The sequence below is a fragment of the Cynocephalus volans genome, chromosome 16 (genome assembly GCF_027409185.1).
Source record: "Cynocephalus volans isolate mCynVol1 chromosome 16, mCynVol1.pri, whole genome shotgun sequence".
Classification (NCBI taxonomy): Eukaryota; Metazoa; Chordata; class Mammalia; order Dermoptera; family Cynocephalidae; genus Cynocephalus; species Cynocephalus volans.
Genome location: NC_084475.1, coordinates 18,295,514 through 18,317,380, shown reverse-complemented (window position 1 = coordinate 18,317,380; position 21,867 = coordinate 18,295,514). Strand labels below are relative to the sequence as shown.

Here is a 21,867-nt window from a genome sequence, read left to right as displayed (position 1 = left end):
GGCTCTCCAAGGAGCAAGCTCTGAAAATTCCTGGGGCAGGAGAATAAAGTCTGCCACTTTATAGGTTAAAAACTGGAAGGCCACCTCTTAGAAGTGGGTTACTTTGGCTCTCACTTTAAACAGTTACTTTGTCGTGGCACAAGACCCCACAAAATGGCCACATCTGTGTCTCCTGGCTCAGCAATGCTTGGACATGGGTCTGACCTGAGGGGATAGAAACTGAGGCACTTGAGCACGGAGACTGGGCTGGGAGGAGTTAAGAGGCTGCACTGGTGGCTGTGGTGGCTGCTGCATGGTCCTGGCTTGTGCTGCTCCGCTATTGCCAAACATACCCAGATTGCCACTCGGTATCTGCAGGGAGACAGAAGCAGACTTGTTAAAAAGGCAGTGGCAGATGCAGGAGTTAGAGTACCACTGTTTGGAGGTGGGGTGAAACTGTTCCTGAATTTGAATGCAAAATTGTTTCTACTTCCTACCCAAGTGAATTTTTAATGAGTGTTTTTGATATGGTTACAGATGATGGAAAATCGGGCCATGAAGTTTGCCTATGTTTTGAAATCACAGAAGCCACCCTACAGTGCCAATTTTAATGTGTGCCAGAACAAGGCTATCATACTCAACCATAATAATACAGTGTTTCAAACAATAGCAACGTGAACATAGCCACCTGGATAACATACATTTCCAAAAAGATATCTGTGATAAGAGGTAAAGAGTAATAATGGGCCAGATGGTTGGATCAGTGGTTAGAGCGCAGCCTCATAACACTAAGGTCAAGGGTTTGGATTCCCATACCGGCCAGCCGCCAAAAAAAAAAAAAAAAAAAGACTACTTACGGGAATTACTAACCTAAGAGAATAGCAAGATTTTTGAATAAGAAATATAACTATTATTTCAACAAATGCTGAAACTGAATAAACTGACAAATTCTGGTCATTAACTCAGAGTTAAATATAATACATATATTTTAGAAGTATTTTCCACTTTACATAATGAGGTACCTAACAAATAGGTGAAGGAAGACAACCTACGGCTTATCTCAGGAAGAGTTGTCAGAAAGGCACTGAGTAGAAAACCCTGCTTTGTATCTAACGCCAGTCCCTACACCCCTGCTGGGTTGGTGACTCTAAGATGGCAGAAATCCGAAATGCAGATTTTCCACTAAACTACCACCAGGGTCAGCAATGTAACATCACTAGGATCATGCCACTGCGGAGATGCTGAGAGAGGAAGGGGCACTGTTGACAATGATACTGGGATAACAGGCACACATGGGCTGTTCAGGCACAGCAAACATCACAGTGTCTACTTAAAGACAAGTCTTGAAGGTGTGAGTGTGCCAACCTCATCAAAAAGAAAATCAGCAAGGGACGTCCTACAGACAGGGACAGCATTACTTGTTTGTTTGTCATTTCGTATTAGAGAATCTACGGGTGAGAACTGAGACAAAGTGGCAAAGCATCGAAACTCTCAGGCCTTCCTTTAGTAACGTCTAACAGTGATTTTTACCTTTCCCCAAGAGTGTTGAGGGTAGGAAAAAGAAATGCCAGTGTGACTCTGAAAATCACCCTGCAAGGGATGTCATCTCTATTTCTGGGGAAAAGGGGAGAATGTAGAGTTTTCTTGCAGATCAATGTATTGAAAGCTTTGACTGCCAAGAGAAAGAGGACAGGCACCACCTCCATCTTTGAACGGATCTGGTAGCTTGAAGACTACTCTGTAATACATTACCACTTCAACTAGCAGTAAGTCAGTACCAGGGCTGCTGCTGAGAACTCGAGTATGCTTTAGTGAAGTTTAAGAAGAAATACAACTCTGAAGCATTCCTATTACACAATTAAATTTCAAGAGCTGTTATTTAACTCTTGACTCCTTATAGTCTTTCTTTCTTTTTTGGTAGGGAGCTCGCCATGAACCCTTGACCATGGTGTATAACACCACACTCTAACCAGCAGAGATCACTGGCCAGCCCTCCTTGCAGTATTGCAACTACCTTTACATATTCGATTATATATTTCAATAGAGGTATTAACTAAGAATAAGAATGTTTGTGTCTCAAACATTCTTTATTTTTTTGCGGGAGGGGGGGCAGCTGGCTGGTACAGGGAGCCAAACCTTTGACCGTGGTGCTATCAGCACCACACCTTCCAAAGTGAGCCACCTGGTCAGCCCCTCAAACACATTTTTTAAAACAGAGACCACATTCTGTTCTCTCCCAATAGCCTTACCTGTCTAGAAGAATTCAAGTTTTGCATGCCCAGCCCTGAGGCAATCCCACCCAGGGCCTGACTGGGGAGTGCACTGTTTGAAAGGGGGAGCTTCAGGCTTGGGGAAGGCAAAAACGGTGAAGTCGTGGGCTCTTCCACGAGGCCGCCATCCTGATTAGAGAAAGAAAGGGTGAGCTGTGTGCAGTGTCCATCAGCAGACAAAGCACCACATAGTTTCCCAAGGAAATAGAAAGGGAGATGGATGAATAAAAAATTAAAAGATCAAAAAAGTGTGGATAATAAGGGAATGGAGAACATGGGCAAAAGGAAGAGGGGAAAAAGAAAAAGAGAAATAGGATTAAGATGCTGTTGTCATTATTAAAATATCTTACAAACATATCTATTAGCTTCTAATATTCTCATACATTATTACCCGTGTTGGGTAGGAGTAAGGACAAAGGGACAGAAACACTGGTAAAACTCTTACATAGAAAACACTTTATACCCATTTTCAAATAACCTGGTTCTTTCTGAGAAGTTATTATCAAGGCTCTAGGTAGACATTGGGGTGAATTCTGCTGACATTCAACTGTTTTTGACCTACAAACCTAGCAATTTCATAGACTTTAACCTAATAAGAGGGTAAGTCATTTTTATTTTTTTTATTTTTTGTCTTTTTTGTGACCGGCCGCATGGCAATCAGCCAGTGAGCGCACCGGCCATCCCTATATAGAATCCGAACCCGCGGTGGGAGCGCTGCTGAGCTCCCAGCGCGGCACTCTCCCGAGTGCGCCACGGGGTCGGCCCAGAGGGTAAGTTATAAAGCAGAAACCTATTAATCTTTTTCTTTTAACATTTACTGAGGTCACACTGTATGCCAGGCCCTATGCAAACTTATCTCATCTAGTGTCACAACCAGCCTGCAGCATTATTCCATGTCTTAAAGATAAGGAAATAGGTCAGGGTCCCATAATTGAGGTTAACAGATTTAGCAAATAAAAATACAGCACGCAAGTGAAATTGGGATTTCAGATGAACAACAATTACTTTTTTAGTGTAAGTATGTTCCAAAAATTATTCGTTGTTTATCTTAAATCCCAATGTCACAGGGCATCTTGTACCTGATCACTGGCCACACTGGTAAGGGCAGAAGACTATGCCTCACTCTGGGCCACTGAGCAGCTACAGCCTTCTGCAGTGTAGTGTGTGGTAAAGGACTCTGAGAACAGAGATAAAGCCCCATCAGTGACAGGAAGACTCCTCCCCTCCGTGAGTCTTTCTGTTTTTTTGTTGTTGTCATTTAAACGTATCCTTTCTTGCTTTAATTTTATTTTCAAGGGTCAACATTTTGATTGATGCTTTTCCCCCCTTTTCCAGTCACCCCTATCTGGAGAGGGGACATGTGACAACACTGAAAGGACTGAGTGGTGGCTGGGACTTGCTAAACATCCAGGGAGCTTTCCACAGACACCTGTGGTGGTCACTAATGCGGCTGATCAGCAAGGGCCAGCCAGACACAGTCCTCAAGCCCCATCACTTCTAATCTCTTCTTCTGAGGATAAACGTGTAACATATCATCCAAATGGAAAAACTATGTTTTTTTGTTTGTTTGTATTTTGGGTTTTTTGGCAGCTGGCTGGTGCATATGTTTTTAAAATGAGATGCTAACATAGAAATTTGATGACCCTTATCTGTTGGACAAACTGAAGCAGCTAACCAGCCAAGTTCACAAAATAAAAATGAAAATCAGTTTTCCATTTCAGCATTTTTCATTCCTAGCAACATCATATGAAATATAACATTGTCTCCCTTGAGTTAAATATTCACATGAGGGTACTTCCAAAAGTTCAGGGAAAGATACATATTTTCTTTCAATTCTATTTTCCATGAACTTTTTGAAGTATCCTCATATGTATTAGAAAAAATGGATAAAAGTCACTTAAAGTTACAGTCCAGCAAGCTTTTCATCTGGCTTGTATGAAGGATACCGTTCAAATGAAAAAGCTCTCCTATTAAAAAAATAAACAAAAAAACCACCTAAATTCCTACCTTGTCAAGAAAGGTGGGGCGGTCCATGGAAGACTCTTTGGAGATTGGTGGGCGGCAGCCAAGGGGTTTGGTGACCATTCCATTATAGTCAGTCACTCCCAGTCCACGCTTGTCCATGTCCACCTTCTTTTCCAGCAGAGCGCCTGGAGCACAACAAACACAACAACACTGAAAACAGAACGCCCGATGAACATCAGTCACGAGCACTGAGCACAAGACAGGCACAAGCTAAAGCCTCAGGGAGGGATGAAGACTCCTCGACCCCTCGGAGGAAAGGGAAGCCGGGGGATAAAGAGAGCACTTGGCTCTGCTATGGCTCAGCCTGACAGCTTGCTCATCACCAGCACATCTTCTCCGGTTCACGCATGTCTGTGGTCTGACCCTGCCTGCCCTCTGCTCCTCTCCACTCCAGCCACTGGCCACTGCTGACCCCTCAGGGGCTGGGCCTGTCTTCTCTCCCCAGGGCTGCCTCCCTGTTACTTTCTCAGGGCCTCCGCTATTGTCCTGTCTAACTAACACAGCTCCTCTCCTGCCTCACGGCCATCACTTCCTGTGTTATTTACAAGGACTCTTCCCTGATGTTGGCGAGACAGACACTCTTTCTGTCCCTGTGAGTCTTTTAACCTAGGGACTAGTACTTGTTTAGCCCACTTTAATTTTGTGCTATGTCACAATTCTAAGAAGTCAGAATTCATTCCCTCCAGCTCACACTGATTATTCTTGCCCTGGCCGTCTGTGTCATATGTGTCAGCACTTGCATGTGATTGTATGGTCAGTCTATTCTCACTATTCATAGATTCTGTTTTTGTAAATCTGCCTGCTTGCTAAAAATTATTTATAACCCTCATATTAATTATTGTGGCACTTTTGTGGTCATTTGTGGACATGTATAGATTGGTGAAAACTTTGAGTCGCCTGATGCTCACGTTCCCAGCTCAAGGCAAGCAAGCTAAGGCTCAGCCTTCTGGTTTCAGATCTTACACTGCAAAAAGTGCCCTTTTTGTGGTCCTTTTAGTAACATGTTTTTCATATTTTTGTGCTTTCTGTTGGTGCTTTCAGTGTTTAAAATGGTCCCCCAGCGTAGTGAAGTGCTGTCTAGTGCTCTTCAGCACAAGAAGGCTGTGATGTGCCTTATAGAGAAAACACGTGTGTTTGAGAAGCTTCGCTCAGGCACAAGTTTATATCACTGTGGGCAGTGAGTTCAGTATTCATGAATCAATGGTACAGTACATCCAGAAAAAGGAAGAGAAAATTCACTGAGCTGTAAGTAAGTGAAGTTGCTCAGAAAGTGCTAAAGTAACATGTCTAGTATGTGATAAAGCTATGGAAAAGATGGAAAAGCAGCTAAATTTGTGAATTCCTGAGATAATGAATGATTAATAAAAGCACAGTGGATCACAATGCTATAAGTCTAAGCCAAAGAAATTTATGGTCGCACTATCCAGGGTGAGAAAAATGTTAAACCCCTTCTTGGCTAATGTTTGATCATAAAGAAATATGGCAGATAATTATTTTGAGAAATATGTATTAAATAGAGTGTCTTGAAACAGAAACACACACAAAATAAGGTTGAGTATCGATCAGTTGAAAAAATGTGGCCAGATGCTCACAGGAACCCAACCCTGTATTTCCCCTAAGAGCACTGCTTCAGTATTGGTTAATTCAGTGTTTGTGGCAACTTTATAAGAACATAACTATTTGGAATAATGAGAACCAACTGTATTTCACATATAAATATTTAACATAATAATAATTATTTTTAAAGCATCTCCAGAACTAGGGTTGCTTGTTCCTTGGCAGTAACTCTCATGTTTCAGTAAGAGTAGGTGCTTGGCCAGCATGGTGATGCTCCTGTTGGCACCTTAGTGGGCCCACTCTGGGGTAAGGCATGAGGAATGTGCTCCATTAGTACCAAAGGATGTCTGCCATGTGGTCTAGAGCCTCTCTTCAAGAGCGTCATTATTACCTCTCTTCAAAATAGTGGGAAAAAAGTCATCTATTTATTGAAGTACTGGGAAAAAATGAAAAAAGCAAACATGCTTCAAATACGGCACTGGCCATTTGTCTGCAAAGCCCGCTGGCCCCAAAGGACTCACTCTGTGATTAGCGTGTGCATCCTATGGCTGCTCTTTCACTGTGTCCTGGTGCGTCTATGTATTCAACTATCAGTCCATGATCACAATTAAATGCTCTGGAAAGTAAAACTTCACCAATAGGTACGTTTTAAAAAAGTGTGCTTTAAGTATGTCAATATTACTTACTCATGGCCTGATCAAGATTCATATTGTTACTCTTCAAGGCCTCTTCAGCTGGCTCTCTCTGTGTAGAAAAATAGAGTTTCACTAGGAGTGCACATTAACAAAAGGAAAAGCCTGCAAACAGTTTAATCACTATCAACTTAGAAAAATAGTATTAGGTTTTGGAACTAGAAATACTTTCTCTGCTGGTGAGGTTAGAGGTAAATGTTTTTAAATAAAAAAATACTTGTAACAAAAAAGTATTGAGTTGATTTTTAGAATAAGAAACTTGTATTTAGCACTTTAGAAACAAAATGTAGAGTGTCAGTCAAACCTTGTAAGTACACCCATAATCGTTTTCTATACAATGCTGAGTAGCAATTGATTCAGCTAGGATGCAGTCTGAGCCAGGACAGCAGAGCCACAGACACTGACACGTGCGGCCAGGGAGGGCAGCACAGACCCCTGTCCCAACAAGGCACATCTCTATCCACCTCTCTCTAGTGCCAGCAGCATGTTAAGGTCACTTTCAGAGCGTAGAGTTTCCTTTCCTACTTTATGAACCCTAGCACCAACAACTTTTCATGAAGAAACAGAAAAATAAAACAAAACGAGTAGACTCATTTTGACAATTCTCCCTATGATTGGAACAGACTAATCTCGGTGGACAGTCAAGGCTACCAGAGCAGTGAAATACCATAACAGTGTCAATCTGGACTCCCTGCAGGCCTGGCCATCCTCCTGTCGTCTTGCCCAGGGAGATGCTGGGCCACAGAGGCACCACCCGGCCTGTTGCAAAGGGCCTGTGTGCCCAGTGTGAAGGGTGAGTGCCCTCCTCTACACGGAGGCCACTCCAGACTCATTCTTTTAGGCTCATCCAAGTAATCAAAAGATAAATGCGCACTTGAATAAGAATCTGGAAAGAACACTTTTGAAGGAAATGCATGGCAAATATGGGCAACATCCCTCACTCTCTGAATTCCTGTCATCCAATCTTAGGAACTGAACAGACTTTGATAGACTTTCGTGAGACTACCCTGTGATCTGAATTCTCCCTACACATGACTGGAAACTCAGGAACTACATAGGTTTGGTTAGAACACGTTTTCTGGATATGAAGCTTCAGTACTTTCTACCAAGTTTTCTCTTATGATCTTTGTCAATCTACTGCATAAACTAATAATATTAACTTTTAATTATAAACTAAAATATAAAATTGTATAAATCAATGAAAATTAAAAATCACACAGCATTTTTTACTCTAGGAAAAGGTTCCTACACCTTTCTTAAAAGAAATTATGTGGGTCTCTGCAACGACCCACGGAATTTCAAAGCAATGATTTCTAACCCAAACTGTCCAGTAAAAGGGGAATTTAAGAGTTAGATCATGTTAATAATCTCATCCCTCAAGCAGTCTTCCTGCCTTGCCACACACAATGAGCACGGGTAGGAAACACTTAGGCTATTCATTTCAGGAACATGGTAGGTAGCAGTAAAAGAAGCTGCCAGTTACCGGGAAGCCCATGTCTGTGAGTTGTTTGGTCAGCCGGCTCATGATCCAGGCCTCGTCCTGCTTGCCAGATGTCTTCATGCCCTAGAACAAAGTGTAGCCAGGGGAAAGTCTAGGAGTTACATTTGAATGCATTTCTTCTAGAAATGGGAGAAAGTCTAAATTAGTGGTAATTTAAAAGTCAGAGAATCTTCTTATACGAGTATTAATGCTGAACAGTCCTGTACCCCAGAAGTCCCTGACAGTATTTTGTGGATAATACAATGGAAGGCTTCAGGGTGCATCTGCAGGCTGGTATATGTGTGTAATTAAAGGACGTTTAAAAAAAGCAGGGTAATTATTTCTGTCCTGTAGAATTAATGTAGTTCATCACAAATATATACTTCTTCCATTATCAAATAATCATAAGGAGTGATTCCTTGAACATGGCCCTATGTGAAGTTTGCTAAAAATTACATGATTTTTGCCCTTTTATAAGCTTTATTCTAAATAATGACAAAACACAGAGGGGCTTGCTGCAATGAATGAAAAGGCAACAAGAAAGGAGGAAAAAACCTGTTAATTTTTTTAACTAAGTCATTCCGCATAGCCTTTGGGGTAGGGAAAAGGAGTAAGTAGGGAAATGTCAATGAGGGAGAGGTGGAGGAGAAAAGCCAAGTATACAAAGAAAGAGCAGCACAGGGCTGGCCGGTTGGCTCAGTTGGTTAGAGCACGGTGTTGTTAACACCAAGGTCAAAGGATTTGGATCCCAGTACCAGCCAGCTGCAAAAAAAAAAAAAAGGGCAACAAAGAGGGCAGGGGCCCAAAGGCACCACAAAAGAGCCGAGGGGCAAGACGGAAACCGTTCTCAATAATTTTCCTGCAATTCTATAATTACAAAGGCTCTAATGATGCATTAATACAATGTTAAAAAATCCCCCTCTATGAATAGTCTTCACAGGGCTTTTCAAAACTGAGCCTTCCATAACAATATAATGGAGCAATATAAAAAAACAGGCTTGCTTTCTTCAAGGAAGCAGCTTATTTTGGGGTTATTCTAATTATTACTATTCTGCTAGAGCCAGATTAGCCAAGTTTATACAACATTTTAATTTACCAATTTGGTAATTCTGGTCCCATTACTAACCACATTATTCACCAGCCCAATTGTAAAAAGACTTCTTTTTGATGTTTGTAATCACTTCTACTCCTGATGAACAGAGAGTCTTGATTTTAGTTTCTGGGTTCAGCTTACCGCTAACTGCTTTTTTAAACTAATTTTTAAAAAACATGCACATGATTCAAAAGTATAAAAAAAGTATAAGGAAAGAATCTTTTGTTTCTCACCACCCCATCTGCTTAGCCCCTATTCTCTCCAAGAGGAAACCACTCTCAGCCGTTTCTTATTTATCCTTCTAGAGAATTTAAAACATTGTACAAAAGCTGTTATCTGCGCGTGTGTGTACATACACACACAAACTTTTTTTCTTCTTCTTTTCCCCAACAAAGTTGGTGATGTTCTATACATTTTTTCTGTACCTTGCTTTATTTAGTGATCTGTTCATTACACACACACACACACACACACACACACACACACACACACACACACACACACGAGGGTACTTCAAAAAGTTTGTGGAAAAATAGATTTGAAAGATAATACTCATCTCAAATAATCCTCATAAAAAGAAGATAATACAAAGCTTTCCATGAACACACACATGAGGGTACTTTAAATTTTACATATATGTGTACATATATATGTAAAAATACAATATATAATATATATAAAATATATATGTAATACAAAACATCATATTATATATAAAATATATATGTAGGATTTATATGTGTGTGTAGAATTTCCTTTCAAAAATGTTTAGCTTTCCATAAAATGGATGTGGCATAATTTAACTCGTTACCCCATCAATGCACATTTAAGTTACTTTCATTTGGATCATCTGCAATTCACATTTTTGGTTATTTTTCTATTGGGTTACTGGCTGATTTAAAAAAAATCAATTTCTAGAAATTTTCCTTATGTGTAAGGGAGACCAGCTCTCTCTGTAATCTGAGTTACAAATATTTTTTTCCAGTTTGCTATTTGTCTTTATTTTTGATCATGGTATTTTCTGTCATATTCAGTTTTTATGTTTATCTTTTAAAATCTAAAAATCTTTTATTTTATGGCTTTTAGATTTCAGTCATAGTTAGAAAGTCCTCTCCAAGATTGTTTTAAAAAATTCTTTCATGTTTTTATAATGTTTTTCATATCCCACTTGTTTCAAGATTACTTAATGATCTACCTCAACAGTTCTCAAGTGCTTTGGTTTCAGGACCCCATTACATTCTCTTAAAGATTGAGGATCCCAAGGAACTTTCATTTATATGAGGTGTGTCTATTGATATTTGCCACATTAGAAAGTAAAACTGAGAGATTCAAAAACTTTTATTAATTTCGTTTAAAAATAATGCCAAACCCATTACATGACAACATAAATAACATCTTTTAAATGAAAAAATAACTATACTTTCTAAAACAAAAATTTTTAGTGAGAAAAGTAGCACTGTTTTGCCTTTGTAAATCTCTATAACGTCTGGCTTAGCAGAAGCAGCTGGATTCTCATGCGTGTTTCTGTACACACTGTGCTGTGATATCACCGTCTGTGGACAACTCATCCTATACTGAGGGGAGAACTTGCATGAAAAAGACAAGGTCTTAGTATTGTCATGAAATAATCTTGACCTTGCCGACACTCCTAAAAGGGACTCAGAGACCTCCAAGGTCCTAAGATCACTTTAAGAACCTCAGGTCTATCTTTTCATTGGGGATTCATTTCATTCATTGGAGATACCACTGTTAAACTAGATGTGTTTTAAGATTCAGAGTTTATTATCTTTAAGAGTGTTGTGCATACCTTTTGAAGTCCCTTTTTGGGGGCATTCCCCCAGGAACTGCAGGAGGAGGTGCTTTCTTGGGAAGCAGCATTATTCCACATGTCGCCTTCTTCATCCTCCCACTGGCTGGTACCGAGGTTCACTTCATCCCCACCACTGCCCCAGCCTTCTTGCATAGATTTTGAAGCTAGAAAGAGTAAATGTGAACTTATCAAATTCTCCATCCCGAAAGTAGACAATGCTTCATTACAAGTAATTTAGGGGTGGCAGGACAAAAGGGGTATACTGCAATCTACCTATTTACTACTTCATTTCCCCCAGACCTAAGAATTGAGTTTCTCTTACTAGATATGTAATATATATGTATATTTTTTTCTTCAAACTTGAGCTATTTGTAGTCTGTGCTGTTCCAAACTTCCTTAACCAAGTGTAGATTATTTTGGAACATTGACATTCGAAAAATAAGTCTTAGGGGGCTACAGGAAAAGATGGCAATATCTGCATGGTATGAAAAGGCTACTAAAATGTAGACTCCTGAAAAATGTCATTGTCCTTGCTGTGATTCTTAATCACTGCTGATCCAAACTTGTGAGCATTATGTCATATAGACCAGTGCTTCACAAACTTGACCATACGTTAGTGTCAGCCGGGGATCATGTGAAATGCAGCAGGTCTGAGGCTGGGCCCAGCAGCATGCATTTCTGACAAGCTCCCAGGAGATGCTCACAGATCAGCAAGATATAGGCCTTAGGCAGATGGAGCTACACATTGACTACTGAGTTTTAAATTCAGGATGATTTTTTTTCTCCTTCCTTAAAATACAAAGTCAATTTTGGTGTCAAAGTTACCCCAAATTTTCACTTCTTAGAAGAACTTGAAGAAGGCTAAAGACTAAGTGACAGTACAGTTAGCTGGGGCCTTTAAGGTGATGAAGATATGATGCTTGCAAGCTGAATAGGGATAAAACTGGGCCTTTAAAGACAAATTCTAAAATCAGAATATACTGCCTCAAAACGGCATAGGACTCTAAGTCCCCAGAAGTTCTCTTATCCTTTAGATTTGTAACAAAAAGTAACATGAATGAAATAAGTACTTCCAGCAGACTGGTGATTATATGGAACATACTATCCAGTATTAGCAAAATAACAAAACACAAAACCGATAAAGTTCCATTTCAAGATCTAGAACATCTAATGATGCCCGAAGAAAATATGAAGTTTCTGCAGCCATGTGAACAATTAATTTTAATATCAAACTTAAATCAGCAATCTTATACTTCTGTCAATTTTATAAGTATCATATTGGAAATTAAAAGAATTCAACCTGGTAAACATAATACAGACATTTCTAAGAATGTGGATTACCTGTACACTCACTACACATTAAGAAAATGGGAGGAAAATGTATGATGTTTTTTTCTTTTTTCAAGTTGCTTAAGCATAAACATAGAGTACCTAAAGTGGAATTTTGTTTACCACATGAAAGCAAGGCAAGAAGTGTCAAAGTGCTGTGGAGTAACGTGTGTTCTCAAAAACTAACTCAAGAACAAAGAATGACATGCTTCATCTACCCTGCTCAGTGAAATAGCAGTTTTAAATGATTTGAAGTGGCAGGTATAAGAATACTGCTGAAGAAGTGTGGATGCTACTGGTAGTACCAAACATATATAGCTAGGTTGCTTTTAATCTTGTATGTATTTTTGAAGGAAAAAAAGGGCATGGACTTCTGTCAAAAGCTCCTTTACGTATGGTGGCCAGTTGCTCGGTTGGTTACAGAGCAGTGTTACAACACCAAAGCCAAGTATTCAGATCCCCCTACCAGTGAGCCACAAAAAGCACACAAAAACCAAAACAACAACAAAAACTCCTTTGTACTCATGTGTCAAATACGGCAAATATTTCCTTATAGTCTTGTTTTAAAGTCAGTCTTTAAGTGTAAATATAATGAGGAAAGTGTCCTAAAAATGTAGTTTTAAAATTCAGTGAGAAGTATCCCTCTAAAAATACTTCGAACCATCTCTAAATTGCCAGATCGGGGCAAGCAGAATACTAGGCTTACCTGGTTTGCACAGGGCTGGGGTGGCCGCAGGAGCACTGGCTCTTCCAAATGCCACTGCAGGCTCAGCCGGGTGATCTCCCCATCCGCTGCCACTGTTGGGTGGCTTCCCCCACGCTGCTGTGCCATTATCAACCAGGTTAGAAGGGGAGGATGCTTCTCCCCAAGAGTTTTCAGCCTTTGTGTGAACATTAGGCATTTCTCCCCAGCCTGATGAAACTGAAAAGGGTACCAAGGGAGAGAAAAAATAATAAAAGGAAAAGAAAGAGAAAAAGTAAAAATATAATTCAATTTTCAATTTGAATTGCTAATTTTTAATTTCAAGATAATCTATCCTCAGAAAGGCCTTTAACAGAAAGTAAAAAGGAGACAAATGTATTTAATCAGATATGTTTAGCTTTTTATTTTTTATGTTTTTGGGTGGATGGCCGGTATGGGATCCAAATCCTTTGACCTTAGTGTTATAAATCGTGCTCTAACCATCTGAGCTCTTTAGCTTTTTAAAGTTGCCATTTTCTTTTTTTTTTTTAATTTATTTTTAACTGAAACATAGTTGATTATACATATTGGTGGTATCCAGAATTGACTATTGGTGTTTGTGTGTAATATGTGATGATCAAATCAACATCAATATACAGTTGCAATTTTCTTGCTCCTGTTCTCCACTCATTTAAAATTAAAAGTCCATTCAACATTAAAGACTCACAGTATTTAGAACATAGTAGGTTTTAAAAGAATTTGAAACCATGCTTAAAAAGTATCTTGTTTACTTCTGGTTTTATACGTAACAATTTAAAAGAAATTATATCTTACATTATTCTCTTCTAAGAAAAATTTACAAGCTGCAGATCTATACCAAAAAATTATTCTTCCTTATATTTTGACCATCATAGACACAGATCAATTTATCTGGGCAAAGAAATGAGAAGACAGCAGATTAAACACATTAAGGTAAAGTAACAACTAGAGAATGCTTCCAGTTCCCATGGTACCACCCACAAGCTGAAAAAGATCTGAGATGTCTTAAAAGATAGAACAGAGTTGAGGAATTATAAATCAAGATAGTTCCAACAGGCACACTGACTACAACCCTTTTTCAGGATTTCTACATTCTTTTGCCTAGTCCTACTGCAAAACCATCCTGGTTCCTGATGAAAACAAAATAAGGGTATGTGATGAATCTGGAAGGAGGCAGCATTGTTACCTACAGGCACAGAAGGGGCACGGGACAAAGCAGCAAAGAGAAACGCCCATGCCCTTTACACGTTGGTACATAAAACATTTTATATCATGTACATAAACTACTTTTCCAAATCAACTCAAATTCTAATCATTTTGCTTTTGTCATAGGCTCAATTGATACTCTTGATAAGTCAAATTGATAGCTTGTATCAGTTGCAATTTTCATTTAGGTGTATTTTCTCAGAGATAGAAATGTGAGGTGGTAACCGAGGAATAGAAAGCATGTGACTTTTCGTGCAAGACAAATGCTTATGGTATAAAGTGCAAATAGTTAACCACAAATCTTAAATGATTTGGTCTTAATGTAGATATTACTATCTCAATTATGAAATTTATTAAATCTCTGACTAAAAATAGCATGGAGTCAGTTCCCTAGATGCTCTTTATTTTAATAAAATGCAGCAATATTGATTTACGACAAAAGGACATCCAATCTATGAATCATTTTAAATTACAAGTTCTATGCTGAGCAATATGATATGCAAATTATTACCAATAACTGAGGAGTTAGCCTTAATCAGTTATTGCAGGCAATTGCTAGCTACAATATTACCTATAATGACACAGTAAACAATAAAGTATATTGGGAGTAGTTTTAAAAATTAAAGGGACAAAACTAAATAAGGAAAATTAACATAGCTGATAAAAATTATAGATGTTTTGGGAAGTTAAAATAATTTAGGTGTTGCTAAAGCCCAGTCACCTGTAGGTAATTAATGAATTCACCTAGAATCTGTCATCACTGTACTTCCGTCTCTTTGAAAGACAATACTATAAATTATTTAACTAAGCCAAAACTAAGAAAAATATTAAGACTATGGTAATTATAGTTAATTGATTTGTACAGAATTTTTAATTCCTATGAAGAGCAACAGAAATGTCTATACAGTACTTTTATGTAGAAGGCAAATAATTTGCAGGCATTACGTTTCAAAATCTTAGAAATAAATGGAAGAACACTCGCCTACACAAAAATCAAGAATATTTCCATTTTAAAGTTGATCTCTGGTGAGACTAAAATTTACCTACAATGCCTCACTAACATCAACATCATGGATATGCCATCTGACACGAAAAGCTCAAGAACAGATGGTAAAAACCGAGACTCACTAGATAATTGTGATGCAAAGCAAGAATTTTCAGTAGATTGAAAATAATTTTAAATACACAGCATTAAATATAATCTCCATTGTTCAGTGTCTATTGCTGAAGTGAATTTAGTACCCTTTTTGTCCCATTCCTGTTATGCTGATATCAATTAGTTTTCTGTGAGCCTGAGGAAAACTGGTATTATTTTAGGAAATGAAGTGTAATTTCATAAACTGGATTGCTCATAAGTTTACATAAGTTTAAAAGCCATCAGCCATCTCATTAATATTTAAGCCAGTACCTAAAAACGCCAAGCACATGGCAAACACTCAACAAATGCCTAAGCAACTGAAATTTTAGATCCTTATCTTTATCTTTCTTTCACTAATTATAATTGGCCACTTCTTTTTCTGCAGACCTTTAATATAATGCTGATCAAGCTGTATTAAATTTGATATTATTGGCCTCTCCCACTAGACCATACCATGTCTTAATTTTCAAATCCTGCTTTTCTGGATTCCCTCAAGTACTTTATAAAACGTAAGTGCCTAGAAGTGTGTTAGTCATATATTAGAAAAAATTAGGAACCACAAATTCGAACACCCCAAGCCAGGAAGTGTAAAGAGGCCAGTGTGAGAAGACTAGCAACACATTAGATGATCAGTGGCTGCTGATCAAAAGCCTCAGTGCTGGGAACCACTGGGGGCGGGCAGTGTGGCAAAAGAGAACACGTGGGCCCGTCTGCTCTAGCTGACTGCTGCCATGTGAATCCAACATGTCAGAAAGTCCATGTTTCCAAAGGAAGCCAGAAATCTGAAATTTTATATAAAACATTTTCATTAAAATATGCTGATTCATAGCAAAAAAGTGGGCCAAAAAGACATGTTGGTGAAACCAGGTACAGCCCATGAACCACCAGGTTTCTGACCCCTGGTTTTGTGATACTGAAGTGTAGGGAGAGGCTGAAACAGTCTTGAGATCCATAAAGGAACCCTGATGTGGCCACCTCAGAGAGGTGAAAGTGAATTGCCAGGAATCTGGGAGGAGGCTGTGGGGAGCATATCCGGCTGGTGAACCCAGGGAGGTTTTGTAGGGCAGTGGTATTTGAATCAGTGCAGAAAGAAAGACAACACTCCTTTCACCCCAGGTGCTGAATGCTTATGACAAAATCCAAACAGGCTCCCAAATGCCGAGGCTTCCTGAGCACGATGACAGGTCCTGTCCCCACCCAGGGCACTCAGACTTGCTGGCTTGTGCTCTCTCCCCAGCATTCCCAGATGCGCTCATGGATGCCTGTCTCCCTCACAAGATGGTAAGCCCCACCACTCAGGGATTTTGACTGTTTTGCTCTCTGCTGTGTCCCTAGAAACTAGAGTGCTGCCTAGCACACAGTAGGTCCCAACAAATACACACTGAATAAATGAATATTTATTTATTCCCTGTGTATTGTGATTTCTGGGTCCTGCTAATGCCCATAAAACCCCTTAGGGGTCCCCGGTCAGCTCTCTGTTCCATTGTCTTTAAGGGCTAAGACAGGCCTCCCCTCTGCTCACAACTCTGCTCCCACTCCCCCCCCCTCCACACTGTGCGGGCAGCTTCCATACTCCCAGAGAAAAAAGAATCCCAGGAGGTGCCCCTGAATCTGACAGCCTGGCCTGCCTGTACACCGCTCTCTACAAGATGGATGAAGTGATCCCTTTCCTGCTGGATGCAGGGATCTCCTCCCTTTGCATCCATTCTCCTCTCTACTTGCTCCTTTCTATCAGCTTTTAAATGTGCTCTAAACAGTATCACGTTAAACATCTGTACTCTTGACCTTGCCCCTCTGCTCACTGCCACTCTCCCATAGCTCTACCTTTAGCCATATCTCTGGCTGAGATCCAGTCTTCCATATCTAACATCTTCTGTCGTCTCCTCTGGACGTGTCTGAATTTATGCCTCCTGCTGTGCTCACAGCTATGTCAGTAAATGACACAGTTACCTGCCTACTCACCCAAGCTCTGGACCATCTCCATCTCACCTTTCTTCTTTGCCCCCACATCCCAATAGCTACCAAGTCTTGCTGTCACACTGTCACTCCTTTTGAATCGCTGTCTCCACCCCCCGCCACTATCCACTCCAAGCTGCCACCATCACCACCAAAACATCAGCCTGATGTTCTACTGAGAGTGCTTAATACATATTTCTTTCTTGTACAGAAAGCTGTTAGAGGATCCCGCTTTACTTTTGCTGGATAGCATTTAGATACAATACTACAGGGAGGAAGGGCACTTATTTTAATGTCATTTGTTATAAAAACACTAGTCAGAGCACTTATGCATATGTAATGAGAATAAACTATCTTTTTACTTGTAAAGGAACATAAAGTACCTTTCATACCTGGACCGAGCAATGGCGATCGATTCAGCTGAGTGTTGGCCTGGTGTGGCGGCGGCGTCTCCACCCTGTGTGTGGTGTTGCTTGTGGTGGTGGTGGTGGTGGTGGTGGTATTGGTCGTGGGACTGCTCTGGATGACCGGGTTGTTTCTATCCCACATGTTTACAGTTTTATTGTTGTAGGTGCTTGGGTCCCCCCAAGCTGAGGTACCATCATCAATTTCCATTTTACGTCGAATGGATGGAGGAGAGGGCTCTTCCCAGCCAGTTGCCTCACTGCTGTCCTTCTGTTTGACTGGTACTGGCCCCCCAATCCACCCTGTTCCTGTCTGTTTAACAGAAGCAGCTCCTCCCCAGTTACTCACATTGCTGTCTTGGGGTTTGTTAGCCCAGTTCTGTTGGGGGCCAGGTTTTAAAGACTCCCCCCAGTTTGTACCTGGATTAACTTTTGCATTTGTGCCATTGCCCCAGCCACTGGTCCCAGATCTTGTGGTATCATTCCAACCAGACCCTGATCTATTACTGTCCGCATCCCATCCAGCTCCATTTTTTTTTCCATCCCCCAAGTGTCCAAGGACAGATGATGAATCTGCCCAATCTCCCCTTCCTGCACTCCAGGCTGGATTTGATCTTTGTCCATCTCCCCAGTTTTGGGACTTGGGTTTCTGAGGCTCACCCCAGGTGGGTGACTTGTCCTCCTGATTTACGGTCCCACTCCAAGAATGTCCACTCTTGGTAGCAGCAGCATTATTAACAGCAGTAGAGCTTATCGAGTCCCCCCAAACCCCTGGGCCACTTGGTGCTTTGCTGTTGCTGTCTCCCCACCCTGCATTTGCTGGCACAGTGGCAGGTGGCGAGCTCACCCACCCAGATACTGAAGAGGTATTTGTACTGTTCATGATGGACCCATCATTCTTCCCCCCTGAGTGTGAAGGCTGAGTAGCTGCACAACCCCAGGCCTCTGTCCCATTGTCATTTTTTCTTTCAGACCTAGGGGATTCTTCAAATTCCCAGGCAGTGTTTTGCTTTACGGGAGTCTGTCCCCAACCAGTATTAGACAGGACTCTTGGGTCAAGATCATTCCGTGGCAACTGAATGTGTCCTTGGTCTATAATCCCTTTATCTCGCCTTCGGCCTTCTCCTGTTCCTTCCCTCCCAGTGCTTCCTTCACTGTGATTGCCAGAACCATCGCTACTTCCTTCACTTGCTGTAGCTCCAGAAGATGCAGCTTTGGCCCAAGAGTTCATGTGTTCACTGACAGGCTGCGTGGCAGGATTCTGGCTGGTAACACTAGGACTATCCCATCCTGTTGATCCTTTCCCACTGATGTCACTATTGGAATGCTGGTTTGGGGGCTTTCCCCATTCCCCATTTACGCCATTAGAGGTGCTTCGGCCAGGGTGGCTCCAAGCTCCCGACTGGATATTACCAATGCCACTGTTGCCACTGCCCCTTCCCCAAGGGAGTATTCCCGGACCAGCAGGAGGACCCGAATCCCAAGCATTTCCTCCATTTCCTTCCTTTTGCACAGCACTGCTGGATCCATTTTGTTTAGCACTTAATGCTGAGTTCACAGTGTCTCCATTCCCCTGATTGAACCCAGAATTGCTATTTCCTGTGGCAGGGTTACCTGGGGACAGTCCCCACACAGAATTGCTTATTCCTTCACCACCACTCCCACTGACTTGAGAAACTGATGATCCATTAGCACCAGGAAGGCCTTGCAGGTGGGGTGGGATGATGGCCCCCACACCAACAGCCATGCCCCAGTTTGGCAGTCCATTTGTCTGCATTGCATTGATAGGGTTTGGTGAAGAGTTCATGGGGTTAGTGTTATTTGGTCCATCAGTGTTAAGGTTCTGAGGTTGTACGCTGAAAGACACATTCTGAGAAGTGGACGTTTGTGGTTCTGTGCTCTCTTGTGGCAGCAAGTTTCCCCAAGCACCTAAAGTGCCTGTTGGGTTCCCATTCTGGTTGCCCATGTTTTGACCTATGGCACTGACTGGACTGCAAATACTGGAAGGGTTGCCTGTCGCCACAGTTCCTTCATGTCCAAGTACAGGCCAGGCAGCTGGGTTGGCATTAGGATTAAGGTTAAGATTAATGCCAGCATTGGAGTTGGAAGCACCCCAGCAATTCTGACTTCTCCCATCTCCAATCATGTTGTCCATTTTTCCATCCCCACTGCTGATAGAGCAGTGAGCAAGGCCAGAGTTGGAGCCTGTGGCTACACCCCACACTCTGGCTGCACTTCCATTACCGTTCGCTCCCCCTGCTCCAAGGGCACTCTGATTAGAAGGGCTTTGGACAAGTGTGCCGTTGGTGCCATTATTGCCATTTGTCTTCTTGGTATGTCCAGTGAAGTTGCCCTGGGCACTCCCTGTAGCCATGCTACTGTTCTCTGAGCCACAGTTGGAGGCAGAGTCAGTGTCTGTAGTACATTCTGAGGCAGATTCAGTCTCTGTTCCTGTGATGGAAGGCCACGCCTCCTTGTCAGTCCTATCTATTATCCCTTTATCCCAGGTGCAGTTGGCTTCACTTCTGTAAGTGGGCTGCTGTCCCCAGTGAGAATTTTCATAATGATCTGCCAATCCACTGTGACTGAGATCTGAAAAAGATAAAATTCAAAATGACATTTTCCTCCCATTTGTCAATGAATCAACTGTTAACTAGTCTTTGGGGAAGCCCTTTATTTCAAGTTTTCAATTCTGAATGACAAACACTCAAAAATGACTTGGAAAAAGTTATTTGTCTTCTTAACTTAATAGTTCCCATTTTTAAAAAGAGTTAATGTTTCTAAAATTATATTAATTCTTACCACTACACTACACTATCATCCCTCTTGAGAAGAATCACAATGCACATTAGCCCATGAGCACCTTTGAAAGCATTTGTAGTAAAGAAAGCTGCTTAAGCTAAATGTAACAGCTCTGAAATTTATGCAACTACACAAGTCCTATAAATACACAGACTCTTTGGGAAATGCTAGTGAGACACTAAATTCACATGGACTTTTGAACACAACTTGTAAGTGTCTTCAGTATATCTAATGAAGCGTTACAGTATTATACAGAGGGCGCACGTATAGCTCTTTCAGTAGAAAAGAATTATAAATGCATTGCAGAGTCATATAACAGAACCAAATTTGGAGGGTGGGGTGTACAAGGGAAGGACACAGAGAGAGGACATATTAGAGAATGCTATCCTATGTTATCAATGATACTAAGGGTTAGAAATGTTTAATAAAATTTATATTACTTTATCTGATCTGATCTGTAATTTGGTTTATCATTGTTTCTTGTGCTTTGACAAAAAAAATTCTCAGCTCTCCAGCGGTTATCTTCTTAGATCTCTAAGGAGTACTTTTATACTTGTCTTCTATTTGCTTAGGTGATAGTCTTTTCTGCAGAGATCCCCAGAATAACCTTAAATGGTATCTTTCTATATTATTTACATCATTTTACTCTTATGATCCTTTAGAAAAATCCACTATCTTGTATCTGCAGTTTATCTCCTATGATAGATATCCTAATTATTTGAGTATTTCCAATACTACAATCAAACTTATACCAATAAATTTCGCCGTAGACTTTATTTGAAGTATGTATTACTCAAAAATAAATTCAAAAGTAATGTTAAAAAACATCATTTAACCTTAATATAAAACAAACTCACAGACTTTAGAAATCCTTGGTGCAGTTTCTTTAAACAGTATGATACACAGATAAATTGCAATCAAATATTTTCTTCTCTTTTAGAACCTTTCAATCATTATGTTATCTTCAAATTTATTTTAACAAGAAAAATCTTATTCATGAACAGTTAAAATATGGATTTCCCAAAGATATTCTCTTTCAAAGTTTGATGGGGCCAAAGGAAAGAAAAAGAACGTATGGAAAGAATTATCACTATCACTAGAAAGAATATACTAAAGCTAATTATCAACCTTGAAAAAAAAAGATTTTTAGGGTTCGGATTCCCACACTGGCCACGTGCCACAAAAAAAAAAAAAAAAAAGATTTTTGTTGTTTGATTTAAAAGTAATGTAATGAATTTAGAATTACGCTCTAGATGATTCCAAAGTAGGTAGGTACTTCCAGGTGAAAACTACAAAGGAAAAATGAAAACAAGCACCAGCAAACTTTCAGTATCCAAATTACCATAAAACTAGGCTTTTTGTTGCCAAATATTGGGGTTAGCTCTGCAACGCTAGTTTATAACAA

General features: G+C 40.4%; 1 protein-coding gene across 7 annotated transcripts in view; it reads right to left on the bottom strand.

Annotated features, from left to right (window-relative positions):
• Positions 1-21,867, bottom strand: part of TNRC6C (trinucleotide repeat containing adaptor 6C) — a 150,043-nt gene that overhangs the window by 28,928 nt on the left and 99,248 nt on the right. For 4 of the 7 annotated variants that reach the window (XM_063081352.1, XM_063081354.1, XM_063081357.1 and 1 more), the window contains 8 exons: positions 17,640-20,252; positions 12,942-13,157; positions 10,904-11,070; positions 8,007-8,087; positions 6,518-6,575; positions 4,257-4,399; positions 2,229-2,378; positions 205-351 (listed from right to left, as the gene is read on the bottom strand). In XM_063081352.1, the coding sequence (XP_062937422.1) occupies positions 205-351; positions 2,229-2,378; positions 4,257-4,399; positions 6,518-6,575; positions 8,007-8,087; positions 10,904-11,070; positions 12,942-13,157; positions 17,640-20,252 (3,575 nt within the window). The remainder of the gene's footprint in view (positions 1-204; positions 352-2,228; positions 2,379-4,256; positions 4,400-6,517; positions 6,576-8,006; positions 8,088-10,903; positions 11,071-12,941; positions 13,158-17,639; positions 20,253-21,867) is intronic. The other 3 variants (XM_063081353.1, XM_063081355.1, XM_063081356.1) reach the window with 2 other exon arrangements.